Source organism: Pollicipes pollicipes, unplaced genomic scaffold (assembly GCF_011947565.3).
Source record: "Pollicipes pollicipes isolate AB1234 unplaced genomic scaffold, Ppol_2.1 Scaffold_7223;HRSCAF=8565_pilon_pilon_pilon, whole genome shotgun sequence".
NCBI lineage: Eukaryota > Metazoa > Arthropoda > Thecostraca > Pollicipedomorpha > Pollicipedidae > Pollicipes > Pollicipes pollicipes.
In genome coordinates this window covers 65,009-84,325 of record NW_023597030.1, presented here as the reverse complement: position 1 = coordinate 84,325, position 19,317 = coordinate 65,009, and the positions used below count along the sequence as shown (strand labels likewise).

General features: G+C 57.4%; 1 protein-coding gene across 1 annotated transcript in view; it reads left to right on the top strand.

Moving 5' to 3' along the window:
• LOC119109026 (semaphorin-1A) overlaps window positions 1-19,317 on the top strand; it is a 61,476-nt gene that overhangs the window by 41,148 nt on the left and 1,011 nt on the right. Inside the window, exons 8-20 of the mRNA XM_037232568.1 lie at window positions 4,444-4,548; window positions 7,005-7,093; window positions 8,983-9,124; window positions 9,357-9,559; window positions 10,303-10,448; window positions 11,205-11,299; window positions 13,991-14,093; window positions 14,627-14,734; window positions 15,038-15,177; window positions 15,965-16,111; window positions 17,025-17,226; window positions 17,641-17,774; window positions 18,975-19,118. Of these exons, the coding sequence (XP_037088463.1) occupies window positions 4,444-4,548; window positions 7,005-7,093; window positions 8,983-9,124; window positions 9,357-9,559; window positions 10,303-10,448; window positions 11,205-11,299; window positions 13,991-14,093; window positions 14,627-14,734; window positions 15,038-15,177; window positions 15,965-16,111; window positions 17,025-17,226; window positions 17,641-17,774; window positions 18,975-19,118 (1,758 nt within the window). The remainder of the gene's footprint in view (window positions 1-4,443; window positions 4,549-7,004; window positions 7,094-8,982; window positions 9,125-9,356; window positions 9,560-10,302; window positions 10,449-11,204; window positions 11,300-13,990; window positions 14,094-14,626; window positions 14,735-15,037; window positions 15,178-15,964; window positions 16,112-17,024; window positions 17,227-17,640; window positions 17,775-18,974; window positions 19,119-19,317) is intronic.

Genomic DNA, 19,317 nt, shown 5'->3' with positions numbered 1-19,317 from the left:
CCGTCCAAAGTGTGCACCGAACGATTGATGCTGATGATAAGGTTATCCGACCAGCCAGCCTTCGGGTCCCCTACAGGTCAGAATGGGCCCTCCACAGGTCGGAATGGGTCATCCACAGTCAGAAATGGTTCCTCTTCAGGTCTACACAGGCTCTTTACAGACCAGATCAGATACTCCTCATACAATGAAGGGCCCCGTACGGGCCTAAAAGGGTCCTCTCCAGACCAGAATGGGCCCTCTCCAGGCCAGAACGGGCCATCTGAAGGTCAGAATGCGTTCTCTACAGACCAGAATGGGCCCTCTACAGTCAATTATGGGCCGTCCACATGTCAAAGTGGCCCTCTACGTGCTCAAAATTTCCCTCTTTTGGTTAGGGGGGCTCCTAAGTAGGTCGAGCGGAGCCCTCGACACGTCAAAACAGACTTTTACGGACTTGCATAATTTCTTTACAATTCAGAGTGGCGCATAACAAACTAGAGTGGGCTCTCCGCAGGCCCTTCAGGTTTTCAAGTTGGAGGGAGGGAGGGGGACACCGCTCCCACCTTTCAAGTGGGAGGGGGTTGCTGTCCCCGATTTCCGCGCTCTTGCCGACACCCGGACCACTGGGCCATTCTGACCGGTTTGTGGCAGGAAGGTGGGTCCGCGTCCAGGAAATCCCGACCATTCTGCAACGGTTGATTGGCAAATGGCATAGTTCAGTCGCAGGAAAATGTCATTACATGGAATTCTATGTCATGCTTAAAGATTCACCATAATTTTCCGCAGAAGTGGAATTTCTTAACGAGGTTGGTGGGGTCATTAAGCCATTGGCAGCGAGCTATGCTCAGCAAGGTCTTCATTCCATGACTCTAAAACGTTGCATAAACACTTTGTCACATTTGTTTAAGAAGCATAATCGGACACGAATTCAAATCCTGGCACGTGATGAGCCGGAAACTGCACCTCTGAATCAGAATCGCGCTTGAAGCGGGATAACGCCGTGCCTGGCACATAGTACGCCCATGGAACCAGTGGCTGACACTAGAGAGTTTCTCGGTCGTTTACCGGCCCTGACCCTGTGGGACAATCTCTGGCCGGTGGCTGACATTGAGGGTTTCTGGGACAGCTGACCAACACCAGGGTCCCCCCTGTCCGGCTTGTGCCTGAAAGCGTGTACAATTCATGTGGAAGGGGCTCATAAATACCGGCTGTGTTCACGTGTGTCGCTGGGGAAGGCATTGGGAGCCAGGACCAGTCCTCCGTCCGGACTAGACCGGTCCTGCGTCCGGACTGCTCCTCTCGCCTTTGCTCTGCATTTCTCCCCGCTCCTGCGCATTGCTCTGAGGAGCACCGTTGTCCCAGAGGAACTTCCTGCGCGTGTACCGCGGTTTTCGCGGAGCCGGCGGCTCGGACCGGCTCAGCCGGACCCGCGCAAGGCCGAAACAAGGCGAGCCAGGCGGCTGCCGGCGCGGCTCGTGCCCGCAACCCCGACGTCCGCTGATGGTCTGCCTCGGGAATCGCGGTCGGTCGGCGAGCCCGTGGCACCCCGTTAGCCCGGGCCCGAGTCCACGAACGTTTCATCTCTGTTCTGATAGGGCACGCCCGGTGGAAGTGATCGGAGCCGGCGGATCAAAGACCAGCTGCGGATCAAACGAGCCCGATTGCTTGCCGGGCGATGCGTTGCGAATGACAACAGCATCACTGCGGCGTCCCGTCAGACGGGCTCACTGATCGGCAGCCTGAACGTGAACAGCGGCGCCCAGTTTAGAGGCGGCCTCGCCTGCCGGGGACGGCGCACGAACAAGCACAAGTGGGACTGACGAGGGAAATCGTGCCTCGTCAAGACGGCTGCAACAGCAAACCCTCGAGTTCAGACGCTTGTGTTGTGGTGAGCGCGGTGTTGTAAATGGGTGGGGATCGTGCCCGTCCGCTCAGGCTAAGCTCTTTGATGACCAGCGTCTGAGATGTACTGTGTTTCTCTGAGCTGTGGTTTTCCCATCGACGACACTTCTGGCATACGCTTTGGGACCTTGGTTTTGCACTTAATTTTTGTATATTGCGTACTGTTATTTCGTTGCATATAAAATTTACGTCTAACAATTTACATTAACACCGCTCGGGTGGAGAGTCAAATTGACCCCCCCCCTCCCCGTAGGTTTTTCAGAGTGCTTTCCGAACGGCGCGGCGTAGCCACGCCAAATTTTGTACAGCTGTAGGTAATTAAATAGCGGTTTGCTTGCTTTCAAAATTTAGATGCACCTTGTAAGGTCGCTGACCTGTGGCAGGTCAAAGTCAAGCCATGGTTTCAGCGAAGCAATTTTTAGGGAACCATTATGTCTGATGCAACAATAGAGTGTTAGACGAAGCCATGCATCTCTGATATGATTTCTTAGACCACACAACAATTAAATGAGCAAATAAAACTGACCTAAGGTCAGATATGAAAGTCCGACCAAGGTTAAAACCAACCTGTTGTATTACCCGAGAGCTTGCTGTATAGGGTAGCTTCTGGTGCTCATTTCGAATTTATTGATAGTAGGAACCGCAATTTTCATCTTCCATAGACTTCTTAAAGGTCAAAATGCGTTATTGACCTAGAATGATCCAGGTCAACATTTTGTTTTTAGTAACATACTGTCTAGCGTAATCGTTGTGGCTTATTTGAATGCAAAACTCGAGATGTCTTGCATGATTTTGGTCACCATGACCTTTAAAGGTCAAAAAAGGTCATTGACCTCAAACGAGCATGCGACCTTTTGCTTAGAAACAGTTGCCTACGTTCTGGGGCACTTCGAAGACCAACTTGGAATTTGACATTGTTTGACCTTACTTGAGCCAAAGGTCATGACCTATGAATATCAAACTTTGACCCAAGTGAGTTCACGTACAGGTCAACACACCCTGTAAATTTGGTGTATATAGCTCCGTTAGTTTCCGAGATCTCAGGGGGTCAAATTGACCCCGCACCCGAGCGAAGGGTATCTAGCCCGCCACCAGGGCGCGTGTTAACATTTAGCATACACTTCACAACTCCAATGGCACAGTCGCCGAATTCTAACGTCATTATCGTCCCAAGATGTAATTATTGCGCCGGGCGATAACGATACGTGTATCGCGCTTTTACCATGGGTTGCTTGCCGGTCAACTGATGGCATTATGTGGAGCAGTCAGTCAACTGCGTGGTCACGACAAAGAACATTACTGTATTCAGTGTGTTTGCGGTGCAGTTTTCCGAGCATTTGAGAGCAGTTGTGATATTGCCCATCATTTATTGTCTAGTGCTGCTATCATATCGCTTCACTCAATTAATGTGCGTACATTATAATGTGTGTCGTGGGCCCTTCTATTAATTTCGTACGTCCCAAATTTGTCTTCTCTTGGTCTTATTACGATGAGATAAAAAGCTATTGAGGTGTGTTGATGTAAACATTTTCGTAATGTTTGAGCCTCTGAAATGTTCAGCTGCAAAAAGCTGAACAAATTGCTGGAACACGTCTCCTGCAAGATCGCACCGATGACGACTTACGACTGAGCATCAGCACCTGGTCCCTGGGGTGGGTGCGCATGTCGACGATATCGCCTCTGTATCTCTCAGAGGGCCGCGCACGGTGTGCCGCCGCCGCCATGCTCGGTCCAGACTGCCCTCTTCGTCCCGTGTTGCCCGCGCCGACCACCCGCTACCGTAGCCCCCCCCCCCCCCCCCGGCGTGGCCCTGTTACCAACGGCTTGGTCTGAAATAGAGCCGCAGAACACCCCTGATTAACGCACAACTGCGGCGCAAGTTGGGACATTATTATGTGGAACTGCGCAACTGAACACTTCTGTGCCGGTGGGCGATGGGCGATGGGCCGTCCGGCAGGACGTGTTCTGTGCTACTTCAACTGATGATGACGTCATGATGCGCTGTCGGCCTACCGGAGTGTTGGAACCCCACCGCGTCCTTCTGAGCTCAGTCCGCACTGCTCACGGTTGCCAGCGGTACCGTGTGTGCCACGGTAATAGCTCGGTGCGTTCCGTTCCAAGTCACCAGCCGTCCTGCGCCATTTCCATGTTGAGCCCAGTCTGTCTGGATCCAGATCCGTTTCAAGTGACCAGCCGTACATTGCCATCTCCATGTTGAGCCCCGTCTGTCTGGATCCAGATCCGTGCCAAGTGACCGGCCGTGCATTGCCATCTTCATTTTGAGCCCAGCCTGTCTGGATCCAGATCCGTTCCAAGTGACCAGCCGTACACTGCCATCTTCATTTTGAGCCCAGTCTGTGTGGATCCAGATCCGTTCCAAGTGACCGGCCGTACATTGCCATCTCCATATTGAGCCCAGTCTGTCTGGATCCAGATCCGTTCCAAGTGACCAGCTGTAGATTGCCGTCTCCACGTTGAGCCCAGTCTGTCTGGCTCCAGATTCGTTCCAGGTGAGCAGCCGTACAATGTTTCCCATTCTGAGCGCGATGTATCCCATTCCAGACGGCCAGCTGTACGTGGGCACGGCGGCCGACTTCTCCGGACAGGACGCGCTGATCCTGCGGGACCGACTGCGCACCGACAAGTGGGAGACGGTCGACCTGGACGGTGGGCGCCGACTGGGCCTGGCCGGCGGCGGGCGCGCGCTGCCAGTCCGGGCATAACGCTCGGGGGGACTGCCAACTCCCGCTAATGGGGTCCGCTGATGTGTTTGTGGCAACTTTAATCGCGTCAGTGTCACAAGTCTCGGTCTTGTCTCCTGGGAAAGCCAGAGTTTTATCGTTCTTAATGGGATACGCAGTACTGTTCTAAAAAAACATTTGCTTTTATGACTTGAACCCAACGTCGCACGGGCACCCATATGTTGCCAAATGGAACATGCGAGGTCGGGTATGTGAATACTCTTGAACCCAATGGGTGTCAGCCAGCATGATGAATGCCAACAGCCAGCAATAGATGTCAGCAGAACTTTTCTCGGAACAGTTGAAAATTTCCCGCTCATTTTGTATCCAGCTTACATAACGCGATCTACTGGGCTGGGAGCATATCTCTTATGTGTAAAGTCCCGGAGCACATGACCGATATTGGGTTGTCGGAGCAATATATCTGATATGCTAGATCCCGTTGATCGACGAGATGACGATTTGAATATTTTTGCGGACACTGCATCGTCCTTGGTGACGATAGGGCTGGACGTGACATTGTTGGTGCCCATCACACAGCCACCTGACGTATCGAGGTCCATTGAAAATTAACAGCGCACTGTAATGGGTTTTGCCCAGTTTATCAGCCACTATGCGTAAACCTTGTGAAAAAGCTGTCAGCCAACTGCGAGTGGCAACAGCTTACCTCACCAGATTCCATACTGAGATACGTTTCCTCTGTTCGTCATCCGCCGAGCTGCGCCGCTCTCCTCCCTGACCCGGTCCGGCCTCCGAGGCGTGGCTGCAGCGGCGCGGCCCCGCCCCGGCCTTGGAGCCGGCCGTGCGGGGCGTGCCCGATGAGCTGTTCAGGCCGGCGCGACCGCCGTCCGCTGCGCGACCGCCGCCAGCTGCCAGGTCCCGCACGACCGGGGGCGTGGCTCCCTGTCCGGCGGCGAGCAGGGAGCCCTGTTCCTGTCCCTGTCGCGCCCGCTCGGCCCAGCTGAGACCTGACCTGACCTGACAAGATCCCACGCCGACCCCGCGGGCCCGACCCTCCCACCTTCTTCCGGCCTCCTCGGGCGCCTAAGAGCGCGGCGCGCTGAGCGCTGAGCGCTAAGTGGGGTACACTGAGCGCTGAGCGCTGAGCAGGACGCGCTGAGCGCTGAGCGCTAAGTGGGGGTACACTGAGCGCTGAGCGCTGGGCAGGGTGCGCTGAGCGCTAAGTGGGGTACTCTGAGCGCTGAGCGGGACGCGCTGAGCGCTGAGCGGGTGGGCTCACCTCACATGCTCACCGTTACCGAGTCACGGTACCTCGTGTTCGTGACGCTGCCATGCAATGGAGACATCATGAGGGAGTGTGAACACTGCGCACGACGAGGACTAGGGGGCGAGCACTGCACGCTCAGGATCTCAGAACACACCCGTGCGGCTTCCAGGGTCGGAATCGGGGCATTTTAAGCAGGGTCCAGTTTTCTCCTCTGCCTGACAGAAGAGTGCACAAACTCGGGGTGGTGGATCGACGTTGACTTAGCCTGGATCTTCGCCGCCTTTTCATCATTTGCGGAAAATTGTGTGCGTTGGAATGAGTATGTGCATTGTCAGAGTATGTGCATTGTCATGTGCATTGCCATTTCTATGGGCAGTTCCTAAAACAATGCAGCTGTTCGATGTACCGCGATATATAATCGGTCATATGGGAAATTCTTCTCACCCAAACGACTACTATGCAAGCCAAGTCGCCCAAAGTAGTGGTCATGGGTCAAAGCCGACAATAGCCGTCACGAGCATAAGGTTTTGCGAATTCAGTCAAGCAACCTTTCGTCAGAGTTATTTGCATTTATCCGCCTTGGCTCAAATTTTGCATAATTCAATGACGATTTGCATTGCCCACAGCTTGGGGGACGCAATATGTGCACCTGGCTGTTAATGATGGGTCGTCCTCACTTCCTCGGCACTCGCTGCCTGGAGGCGGAAGCCCCGGAGTTTCGCATCACACGACCGGCAGATCGCCGAAGCCATTGCATAGCATTGTTAACGTGTCCGACCGATGATGACCGGAGCTGACTATTAAACAGCTCTGTTGATAACTACCGAAATAAATCCCCAGGGTTAGAATCAAACCTGATGTGCAAAAACGTATCGTGTCCTCACGTCGGAACTGTGCTCGGCATCGCTGCGCAAGCAGTTTGTTGATGTTGCCTGCTCCAATAGGGTGACGAAGCTATTCGTTTAAGGAGCTATTTACGTGAATATCACAAATGAAATGATTGCTCAGACTATCGTCTTCATCTGGTGTGTTGGCGCCAAGACACCAGACGAGGACGACAGTTCCATCTTCATTCTATCCGCAATGTTGCTGCTCGCGTACGTCAGGATCCGCACCGTGTCCCGTATTTCATAAGCTGTCTGTCCGTGTTTCAGATCCACATTTCGTCAACTCATTTGCCCTGGGCGAGCACGTGTATTTCTTTCTGCGTGAAAAAGCGGTGGAGCACATCAACTGTGGAAAGGTGAGGGCCGTCAAGTGGCTGGATTTCACTTCTCCTTTAGATTTGTCAGCTCTCTCCATTTTGTTCGCTTCTTGTTAATCGCTTCAATTGCATTGCCTTTCCCTTTCATAATCTCTTCGCTGCCTTTGGTGATTAAATTCATTTCGCTGCCGCTCGTGCGAGTTATTAAAGGTCGTAGCTGGTGTCATTCACTTTGGTCGCTCGGAGATTCGTTTTAGCGGCACTCGGAACGCGTTTTTTTAATTACCACAATCTTTGAGTAATGTGTTAATGAAAGCAAGAACGAGTGACAAATCCTCACCAATTGCAACGTTATCCACACCATATTTCCAGCCCAATGCTGATAGCAAAGCTCTGTTCTCTTGAGCGATGACATGAACTTGAATCCTGCAGGATTATGTCTCAAGGACTCATTGCCGAAAGGTGCGGATGTTTAAATAATTGTCCAATTTCTCAAATGGCTTCACAAAACGACGTTGTATCAAGGCGTGGCTCGATGAGGCAGCTCTCAATTTTGGAATGCCGTGCTTTCCGTTAAACGCAGCTCACCGTCGATTTGACAAGCATCCGGAAAGCAATCTGGACCTCTGTATGGCTCGGCAAAGTTTACCAGTCAATTCAAGCCATTCCGCGAGCTGGCTAATTCGTCATCTGGCGCTGCATCACAGCCGCCGCCAGCCGGTGGGCCGGGCGCCACGTGACCTCAAGCAGTCGGCGCCCCGAAAAAAACAACAGCCAGCCGGCGCACCCCGTCCAGACGCGTCACGAGACCAGTGACGTCATGGGCGCGGGTGCGCTCCCCCTCGGTCAAAGTCACCGGTCCGTAACTGTCCCGAGCCATTTTCATCTCCGAGTGACATCCTGAACCAGCTGCGGCGCTCATGACGGCCCCGATCCGGCCCCGCGCAGCGCGCCCCCACCCCTGCCGGAGTCAATTTCGGCTCCCCGCCGGGTCATTTGTCCAACTTTAACTTGCGCCGTGGCTTCCGGCAATCAAACGACCTCCTCGCCTGCCTCCCCTGTCTGGTGCGGCCCGGTTTGGCGGCGGCGCCCCGGGCGCTCGTCCCGGGAGTGATGGGGAGGAGCTGCCGGTGACGATGGCGGGGTCAGGCTGATGCTCTCCGTCCCTGCGGCGTCAGTAGTTGTGGTTGACGGTGGCGGGGTTAGGCTGATGCTCTCCCGTCCCTGCGATGTCGGTAGTTGTCGGGTGAACTCGGGAGCAGCCGGTGGCGATGGCGGGGTCAGGCTGATGCTCCCCCGTCCCTGCGATGTGGGTAGTTGTCGGGTTAACTCGGGAGCTGCCGGTGACGATGGCGGGGTCAGGATGACGCTCCATCGTCCCTGCGATGTGGGTAGTTGTCGGGTGAACTCGGGAGCTGCCGATGACGATGGCGGGGTCAGGCTGATGCTCTCCCGTCCATGCGATGTGGGTAGTTGTCGGGTGAACTCGGGAGCGGCCGGTGACGATGGCGGGGTCAGGCTGATGCTCCCCGTCCCTGCGGTGTCGGTAGTTGTCGGGTAAACTCGGGAGCGGCCGGTGATGATGGCGGGGTCAGGCTGATGCTCTCCCGTCCCCGCAATGTCGGTAGTTGTCGGGCGAACTCGGGAGCTGCCGGTGACGATGGCGGGGTCAGGCTGATGCTCTCCGTCCCTGCGGTGTCGATAGTTGTCGGGTGAACTCGGGGTCGATTTGTGCTCAGCAGGTTCCATGGGTCCGCTCACAGCGTCTCTGTGCAGTGTTAAAGCCTACTGCACTCTAAACTCCCCTGTATTGCAGACTGCGCGCTCCCTGTAAGCTGACTTCACTCTACAACTGCATGGACTGCTGAAAGCTCTCCCTCCCCCGTGCCGTTCACCGCTCACCCGACCGTGGCCACGCTCCGTTTCAGCGGGTGTACTCGCGCGTGGCGCGCGTGTGCCGCCAGGACAGCGGCGGACCGAACCGGTTCAAGCACGCCTGGACGTCTTACGTCAAGACTCGTCTGAACTGCTCGGTGGGCGGCGACTTCCCCTTCTACTTCGACGAGATCCGTGAGTGTCACCCGCGGACGCCGGCTTGGTTCTCTTAGCCTTCAGCCTGTCTTGGGACCCCCCAGAAAGTGGTGACATGTGTAGGAAAGAAACGCATTATAGTAATGCGACAGCTCCTACCCATGTCAGCGCATCACTCTGCCTACCGCCTAACTTCCCTGACTGACCTTAGTTGCCGCCTTCGCCGCCTCGCCACTGACGCCGTGTGACCCGCCCGCGCCCCCTCCTCCAGAGGCCGTCTCGGACGTCGTGCAGAGCAGCTACGGCGGGGACCAGAACCGCTTCGTGTACGGCGTGTTCAGCACGGCGCCGAACGCCATCGGCGGCTCGGCGGTCTGCGCGTTCCGGCTGCAGAGCGTGCTGGACGCGTTCGCCGGCCCGTTCAAAGAGCGCGCCTCGCTCAACTCCAACTGGCTGCCTGTGCCGGCCAGCAGGGTGAGACGACTGTGCGGCGGACGGGGCGCTGCACGCTCGCCAGTAGCCCTGCACTCGTGGCTAGATGCTTCTCTCTGCATCAGTGTTGGGCCGATCTTATTTCGACCCCCACAGATTCCAATAATTTTGACGCGACGTTGGAAGCTAGAATGTTAAGCACAGTTGAGTGTCGTGCCGATCAGCTGTGCAGTTCAGTGCGAGTTGGCGCCACATGTTGGCTCCGCGAAGTACGTCGAGAACACGCCCTACTGATTTGGATCCTGACAGGGCTTTCGCGAAACACTGAGTGGCTTTGACGTGGAAGGCAGGCACCGAACTCATCTGAAATTCTACCGATTGCGATGTTCTTTATAATGTTTAATTACGCCGTACGCCTTTGTGTGCGGAGCACGACACTCAGTTCTAGCAGGAAATATCTTATAATGCGTTCAGTGATAGGCACACGCTCAAGCTGTTCTTGTAACGCCAGAATATTCCGTGTTGATCCACTTTCCAGGTTCTCTGAAAATCCCCGCCCCGAGTTCAGCAAATTGGACAAAGCACGCTGGGCCGGGTGATGAGATGTTAATGATGCGAGCGGGCGTAGGATTACTTCCCTAACGAGACTCGCAAACCCTTTGATGGATGCACAGAAGTGCAGAACCGGAGACAACATCCGGCATTTGATAATTAGGCCCTGGCACCGTTCGGCCTTGCGGCGATCGTCGTTGTGCCCTGCTGACAGGCGGTTGTTCGTCCGGTAGGTGCCGGAGCCGAGACCCGGCCAGTGCGTCAACGACTCCAAGGCGCTGCCGGACGTGACGCTGAACTTCGTGCAGGCGCACCCCCTGATGGACGAGGCGGTGGGGGCGTTCTTCGGGGGACCGATCTTGACACGGACCAGCACCAGGTCAGCGGGGCTGTCAGCGGAGTGGCGGCGTGAGATTAACACGTGCGCAGCTGTTCAGGAGTGGATGCGTGAAGGATTGCGATCAATTTGGGAAGACCTGCTGCGTCTGGTTCTTGAGGCTATGCCTACAGGCCGCCACGTATGCCTTTTGAAGATCATTGCAAGGAAGGTGTCTGTCATCCACACTTGCGTCCTCGCTCCCTTTCTGCTTCATGTTCTGCGTCTTTCTGTCATCCTCATTTGCAGCGTGTTTCCCTGACTTTCCTCCACTCCCTCTTTTTGTCATTCACCACACCCGCTCTCCTTTTTTCCGCACCGTCCAACACCGCCGAATTTCCGTATTTCGTTTCTGCATTGGCGCGACGGGACGGGGCGCGGCGCGACCGCGGCGCCGCCGCTCGCCGCTGATTGGATCGCCGGCCGCCGCCAGACGGTCATCAGCATGCCGGGCCGAGCTGCCGGCGCCGCTAAACCAATCCCAGGCCGCTGTCGCCCACCGGCTGCGGCCGCCGGACGCGCTGCAGGACCACGCTCGGATATTGCCGTCGCGGCCGACTCGGCGTCCGTCGCACGCGCCCGGCCGGCCGACGGCTGCCGCTCTCACGCCGCGTCGGGCCAAGGTCACGCCGTGTCCGGGCCCGGCGTCGGCTCCCTGAATCGCCGGGCCGGGCCGCGTCGCCGCGCGCCCTGGGTCGCCATGCCGCCTGTAAGCATTGCGGGGCGGGGGCCGGGTTTGAGCGGCGCCCCTTGTTTCAGGTACCGGTTTTCGGCGGTGGCCGTGGACCCGCGTGTGAGGACGCTAGGCGGAGGCGCAGCCGGCCACCACGTGGACGTCATCTTCGTCGGTACAGGTGAGGGATAGTCGGCCAGTCAACGGTAATGCCTGTGTCTCTCTGATGCGTGTTGAGAGGAGGTGGTTGGTTGATGTGTGCTATTGCAATATAACGAAAAGTGGGTGTTTTATGGTCCTGGATATGATCCGCGTTCCGCAGATATGTTACAGACGTTTATATCCCTGGGGTCATTCATTTGAGCTCAACAGACATAAAGATAGACGATCCTGTAGCTGGAGCGTATTGACTGTGTTTAGTGAAATTGGTGGGCCGGTGTAATTCATGATGCTTCGATGCCTTTATACACTAACTTAGGTTCCCTTGTATCTTCGAGCTTATCACATTGAGTTGACTATCTTCCTCATATGAACGGTGAAGGCAATGGCCACTCATCGTTCGATGTTGTTTTGTCCTCTGGACGTTTGACCCCTGCTTGTGAGCTGCTCTTTTAAACTTTGGAGTTGAATGGGAGTCTTCCCGCCATTTCATTTCCCGCCCTTGGGTCTCTAGGATCGTGATTGATTAATTGTTTTGCAGCGAGGAGCAACGACTGCTGTTCAGCATTGACCTGTATTCTCCAAGATCTGCCCTCGCAGGACATGTGGACACGAAGCTCAGACTGAGTTGTAATCTGCCCCTAACACGACTCCACACGAGCCACATTCTTCCCAGCTGCCCCCGTTTACAGTGTAGTGACGTCCCCCAGAGTTGTGCTGCCAGTGGCGGCGCCCGTCGGCCAGTGACGGTGTGCTGTCGACTGCTGACCTGTGATCAGCGGGTTGACACCAGTGTCGGTGTGCTGTCGACTGCTGACTTGTGATCAGCGGGTTGGCAAGCCACTGGTTACGTTCCGTCGGTGCCTGGGAGAAGAGGTCTGCAAATCACTTTCTTTGAATGCATTGTGTGGCGACACTCAGAGACTGAGCGTCGTATGCGCCCGACAATTTCTACACTCGAATTCGGGGACCGTAACATGCCACGGTTGAATAGTCACGATATTTCCGAGGTTGTATGGAACTTCGATGCGAAAAGTTATGCGCGACACCCGCGCAGCAGTTTCCTATGTCATTTGGGACTTAAAACTCGGCAGATAGTCCTTCAGCCTCGTGCCATTATCTAAATTGGACATTATCGTAATGGCAATGCCACGTGGCTGATTTTATGAAATGACTTCGTTTCTGTTCAGTCTGAAACTTCATATGGATCCTCAGATCCGCATTCGTGTGCCTCAGGTTGCCAGCATGTCTAACGCTTTAATAAGACATTGTCATTGCGTTCCTGTCCTTGCCACGGGTTTCGAGTTCCTGCCATCACATCGAAAGCCTTTTGTAGCCAGCATCCGCGCCCAGTAGCTTCAGCAAATACTTTGATGGTTCTCAAGCGCAGAATACAGCTCTCCGCAACACCAGAAGCGGCCACGGTAACTCCCCGTTGGAAACCGGTGTTCCCCCTCTGCCGCCCACTCTGCGACCGGGCGCCGCCGGCTGCGGCGGCCGCTGAAAGCTCAGCCACCTAATTGGTTCAGTAAATAGCTTCGGTTCTCGGAAGTTGGCCCGGAGCAGTGGCGACGAGGCGGCTCGCGGAGCGCCCGGCGGTGCGCGCCCCGTGCCGCCGGGGACCGGCGCTGGCTGACGACCCCTAGGAATGCGTCGAGCGGGGCCGCAGTTCGACCTCTGGATGGCGGGACGGGGCTGGTCAGTCGGTCACGGCAGCCGGCTGACGACCAAGGGCAGGGTGCTGGGCGGTCACTGGGGTGGAATGGTAGCGGACTGGGTCTGCCCGCGTCGGGCTGAAGGAAATGCGTGATTGCTCATCGACGTTTCGCTCCAAATGCACGCAAGCGCTGAGGCTTATCTTAATTTTCCGTGATAACCATTGCAGATGCGGCATATGTAAATGGATGAGACGACAATGGAGTAACTTCAGACCCCAAACCAGCTAACGTTCGACACTGTCAGGGCGGAGCGATTCCAGCCCGCCATGCTCAAAGCATGCCGCCGTCTGAGCGACCGGACGAGGGACGGCTCGTGTCCAACGTCTCCGCCGTCTGAGCGGCCGGACGAGGGACGGCTTGTGTCCAACGTCTCCGCCGTCTGAGCGGCCGGACGAGGGACGGCTCACGTCCAACGTCTCCGCCGTCTGAGCGGCCGGACGAGGGACGGCTCGTGTCCAACGTCTCCGCCGTCTGAGCGGCCGGACGAGGGACGGCTCATGTCCAACGTCTCCGCCGTCTGAGCGGCCGGACGAGGGACGGCTCACGTCCAACGTCTCCGCCGTCTGAGCGGCCGGACGAGGGACGGCTCGTGTCCAACGTCTCCGCCGTCTGAGCGGCCGGACGAGGGACGGCTTGTGTCCAACGTCTCCGCCGTCTGAGCGGCCGGACGAGGGACGGCTCACGTCCAACGTCTCCGCCGTCTGAGCGGCCGGACGAGGGACGGCTCGTGTCCAACGTCTCCGCCGTCTGAGCGGCCGGACGAGGGACGGCTCATGTCCAACGTCTCCGCCGTCTGAGCGGCCGGACGAGGGACGGCTCACGTCTAACGTCTCCGCTGTCTGAGCGGCCGGACGAGGGACGGCTTGTGTCCAACGTCTCCGCCGTCTGAGCGGCCGGACGAGGGACGGCTCGTGTCCAACGTCTCCGCCGTCTGAGCGGCCGGACGAGGGACGGCTTGTGTCCAACGTGACGTGACGTCTCCGCCTCCGTTTCAGACAACGGCCGCGTGATCAAGGCGTTCAACAGCGACCAGCGCAGGGCCTCGCCGGTGGTGATTGAGGAGATCCAGGCGTTCCCCACCACGGACCCTGTGCGAGGGTGAGGCTCACGGCGCGGCTGGGGGTGGGGTGGAAGGGGGGGGGGGGAGATTGGGGGCGGCTGCGGGCCTCGGCGCCGGCGGACAGGTAGACCACGGCACGATGCTTAGCCCGCTGTTCGTGTCGCAGGGCTGAAGGGCGCGCGAGGGTGCTTGGGAAAGGAGGTACCAGTTCAAGGCCAAGGGAACATGCTGTAAGGATGCGGTGATTGCTTGGGATCAGGGAGTTAAACTGCAGGCATGCAGTTTGACTCCCACAATCCATATTCCTCGACATATAGTCGAGAAATATGGATTGTGGTGGTCTTTCCGAATTGTGGGCTGCGCGCTGACAAGCAAATCTATACTGAGAAATACATGCAACTTGGCTTTGTATAGAACGGCTTGGCTGCACTTCCCTTGACACAGGTGTCTCCGTAATATGAGTACGTCAGCAATAAGGCTGAAGCCAAGTTGCCATCTGCGCTGGCTGGCCTGTGGCTGTGTCTGTCACCTGCGGGAGGGTGTGACCTGCAGCGGTGTTCTCCGTCCGCAGGATACACGTGAGTCGCGCCGGCCAGCCGCGCCTGGTGGCCAGCTCCGACACGCAGGTCATCTCCATCCCCCTGGACCGCTGTCACGCCGACAAAATCACTATCTGCAGGTGAGGCTCAGATACTGCCAGAGCCTGGCATGCTGCCTCATGCTCCCTCTTTAAATCGGCGCGGAGCTGGGAGCGGAGTTAGAGATTAATGTGTTCGTCTAACCATTATCTTATTTGATGAGTTGTACGAGCCCTATCGCAAGCTCTTTATAGCGACGCTCTCAATTCTGGCTGCGAAGTGATCGGATCAGGTCGGACCGGAGCTCCGGCAGCGGATAACCAATCGGATGCCATCAGTCACACAGCCGTATCATCTAAGCGGCGATGTGGCACTTTGAGCCCTGACCCGTCCGCGCGTTGCAGCGAGTGCGTGGCGCTGCAAGACCCGTACTGTGCCTGGGACCAGCGGCGTATGCGCTGTGCAGCCGTCGGGCCCGAGTCGCACACGAGGTCGGACCTGGTGCAGAGCGTGCTGGACGGCGTGTCGCCGCGATGTCCCCAACGTGAGTGCCGGCCGAGGTCCGATCGCCGGGGCCGAGGTCAGCAAAGACGGCTGACAGCTGACCTCCACGGCTGGGCTGGGCTGGGCACGGCCGTCAGCAGCTGCGTCGTCGAAACCGGAGGACTCTTACGGGAGGGGTCTCTAGCAGCAATTGTTGCTTCCGCAGTGTCAGTCGAGTCTGCCACTTGCCTTTCGAGACGGATGGCAGATCTTACGCGTTCGTGCGTGCCTTACCATTGACATGGTTGGAGCGCTTTTATGACTTCAAGGCGCACCATCCATTTCATCAGGAAAAGGGGACTGAGCGGCACTAGTTGTAAGACGCGCGCTGGGTTTCCACTTGCGTGTCGTGCCCTGCACATCCGTGTTCAGCCACGTCCTAGCTTCAGCCAGTCATGCAGCCATGCACCCGCATCGCTCTTCTCGTCTGCTGGCGTGTCAAGATGGCACATGCTTATTTGCCCATCTCTTTCATTCAAGACCCCGGACTAGTTTGCTGTTGGTGAGCCGTCGTTCAGTGCTGCCTGGCTGCTGTCGCGCCGCTCCGCTCCGGCGGGAGAATCTGCGTGGCGCGTGCGTTGGCTGCCCTCCGCCGAGGTCGCCCGCTGAGCCTGTGTGTCGCTGGCAGGGCCGGCCCTGACGCGGGACCAGCTGGCACCGGCCCTCCGCCGAGGTCGCCCGCTGAGCGTGTGTGTCGCTGGCAGGGCCGGTCCTAACGCGGGACCAGCTGGCACCGGACCAGCGGCCCTCCGCCGAGGTCGCCCGCTGAGCGTGTGTGTCGCTGGCAGGGCCGGCTCTGACGCGGGACCAGCTGGCACCGGACCAGCGGCCCGACGACGAGTTCGGCCACGAGCAGCCCCTCTCCTTCCAGTCGGAGGCCGGCCTGGGACGCCACGACCGGCCGCGGTCCGGCTACCCGGGGCACGGCGCAGCAGGTCAGGGGTCAGCCCGGCGGTAGGTAGCAGAGTCACGGGTTACCGTAACAACAGTGAACCAACCATTGGGCTACCGCGGTCACGGCTATATCAGGTTAGATATCATTCTTGCAAGTGTTCTAACCGAGCTCCAGTTTGTCTGTATTTGAACTCTGTCAGATTGTTCGTAAGCAGGAAATGTTGTAACTTTCTGTTTTTTCGACATCATGGGTTGAAAGTTGTTGTGCTGACAGTAAGTAAACTTCAATATGCCATGACATCCACATACCTCGTAATGGTGAGGAATGCGGCAAACGCCGAGTTTGTGAGTCTAACCGTTGTTTGCCCAGCAACATTGCTTAACTAGTACCTCCTGACATAATGAAGATTTATTATTGTCAGCATAACAACTCCAACTCTCTTGGCTTACAAGAAACCACTTTCGTAATTCGTACTTGGAAATATGTCGGAGTACCGTGAACGTGGCTAGCTGTCATGGTCGATACCCGTTTTGGGTTCAATCTGTGGGCGGATGGTCCATCGGCCCGCCTGAACCGGGGACTCTGCTTGCTCAAGACTCACGTTCTGCCCTGCTCCGCATACGAGTCGGTCACGGCTCGTGTTTCTGAAGGGCTGTGTGGCCTGGATTTCTGGGAGATAGTCACATTACCTCCCCTTGGATCCGCATGGTGTCTGATTCCCGAGGACCCGTCCCTGTTAGCCGCCATTTGCTGGGCCATTCGCCCTGTAGATGATATGTGAGGGTGAGGTGACTTTGTCGGTGTCTTTTACCCAGATCGCCGCGGGTGGGAGTTCTAAAAACTGGAAGTCGCTGACTGACTGTCTATCTGACTACCGAGATAGAAAAAAATACTGGGGCAAAGAGACTGATGGCGCCAGCTGGCCAATAACCCTGCACCCCTGACCTATTCAGGTGATCGGGAGCCGACAGATGGCGCCGTGGTCTCGGCGGAGACGCTCGGCCTGGTGGTGGCCGCCACGGCCATCTCGGCACTGGCACTGGGCTTCGCGGCCGGCCACTGCTGCGCCCGCCGCTGCCGCAAGGACGACGTCAATCTGCCGTACGCTGACACCGACTACACGTACTTTGACCAGCGGCAGGCCGGCGGCACCAGGTGCGCCGCCTGCGAAGGGTTGAGGGACGTGGAGGAGCAGCGCCGGCGTTCTGTGGCCCGGCGGAAACAGCAACTATGAAACACTTCGAGCACGCTGTTACGTTCGATGGGAGAAAACAGAAAGCCCGTTTTCCTTGCCACAAGGTTTGACGATGGCCCAGGGCGGTCGGCGCGCCCTAAGGCCCAAATAATCATCTTGACGGTGGTTCCGCCGCCACTGGGAAGGAGGAGACCCTGCGAGCGGGTGCGAGACGCCTGGGATGAGAATTGGCCGCAGCATCACGCCGCAGCCCCCGTGCACACCTGATCCGTGCGCCAGCGTGCTCACCGCGCCTTCACCCGATGTGACGCGCAAGCCTACACGAGCTCTGACTCCCCTGCGGTGCGTGCCTTACGTTTGCCTCCCCCCGCCAGGCTGAACCACGACCCAGCGCTGATGGGGGAGGAGGTGACGTACTCGGAGCCCGTCCTCATCCCGACCAACAACATGGTGTCCACCCTGAAGAAGCACCAGCAGGACGCCTCCATCATTCCTCTGCAGTACACAGGTGAGCAGCACGCTGCCGGTGGTCGTGGCGCCTGGCCGATGGTGGTGACGCGGGTTCGCCTCAATCGTTTCTTTTTGTACGTGTCTGGCACATGCCTCTCAGAAGCATAATATTAAACGTACAATTAAGCACAAGCGTTCCGTCTCTCACTGTAATTGTGGCCCTGGCAGGTGCCTTGTTCAACGCAAAGTAATTCCTCAACATGAAATGCCAATAGCTAACGATGCTGGCGATTGGCTCCAAGCCGATCCATGTGTCCTCTCACAGATTGGCCCCAAGCCGATCCATGTACCCTCTCACAGATTGGCTCCAAGCCGATCCATGTGTCCTCTCACGGATTGGCTCCAAGCCGATTCATGTGTTCACTCACGGATTGGCTCGAAGCCGATCCATGTGTCCTCTCACGGATTGGCTCGAAGCCGATCCATGTGTCCTCTCACGGATTGGCTCGAAGCCGATCCATGTGTCCTCTCACGGACTGGCTCGAAGCCGATCCATGTGTCCACTCACGGATTGGCTCGAAGCCGATCCATGTGTCCTCTCACGGATTGGCTCGAAGCCGATCCATGTGTCCACTCACGGATTGGCTCGAAGCCGATCCATGTGTCCTCTCACAGATTGGCTCCAAACCGATCCGTGTCCACTCACGGACTGACTCGAAGCCGATCCGCGTCCACCCGCGGACTGGCTCGAAGCCGATCCGTGTCCACCCGCGGATTGGCCCCAAGCCGATCCATGTCCTCTCACTGATTGACCTCAAGCCGATCCATGTGTCCACTCACGGATTGGCTCCAAGCTGATCCATGTGTCCACTCGCGGACTGGAACTCCTATCCGATCCGGTGCTGACGTCATGACAACGCTGCAGAACTCCTGCCCTTTTCGACACCCCGACGTGCACCGATTGATGACGACCTACTGAAAATCTCGTGCACTGCCCTTCCCTTCGCGCTGAGGACCGGAACGGTCCGCCGCTGTCGCTGACGTCACCCTCCCCTCCCGCAGAGTGCCGGAACGGTCCGCCGCTGTGTTACGTCACCTTCCCCTCCCACAGAGGGCCGGGACGGTCCGCCACTGTCTGACGTCACCCTCCTCTCCCGCAGAGTGCTGGGACGGTCCGCCGCTGTCTGACGTCACCCTCCCCTCCCGCAGAGGGCCGGGACGGTCCTCCGCTGTCTGACGTCACCCTCCCCTCCCGCAGAGGGCCGGGACGGTCCGCCGCTGTCGCTGCCGATGCGCCACCAGCTGTCGGACGAGCGAGGTGGGCCGCCGCTCTCGCTCCGCGGTGAGCCGTACGGCACACACCGTCAGCTGCGGTCTCGCACCCTGCCCACGGCCGACCCAGGTATCACCTCTGTATCAGCCCCGAGCCGCCGACGCGCCGGCCAGGGCTGCTGGTCTGAGCGCCACCCACCCCTCGAACACCAGACAAAATCCTGGCCCCCATAACGTCCAATCTTTAGCGACCCTTGCTTTGGCCGCCATCAGAGTTGCGCCAGGCGACTGTCTGGGTGTTTGTATTTTGATATTGAACTCCTTATTTT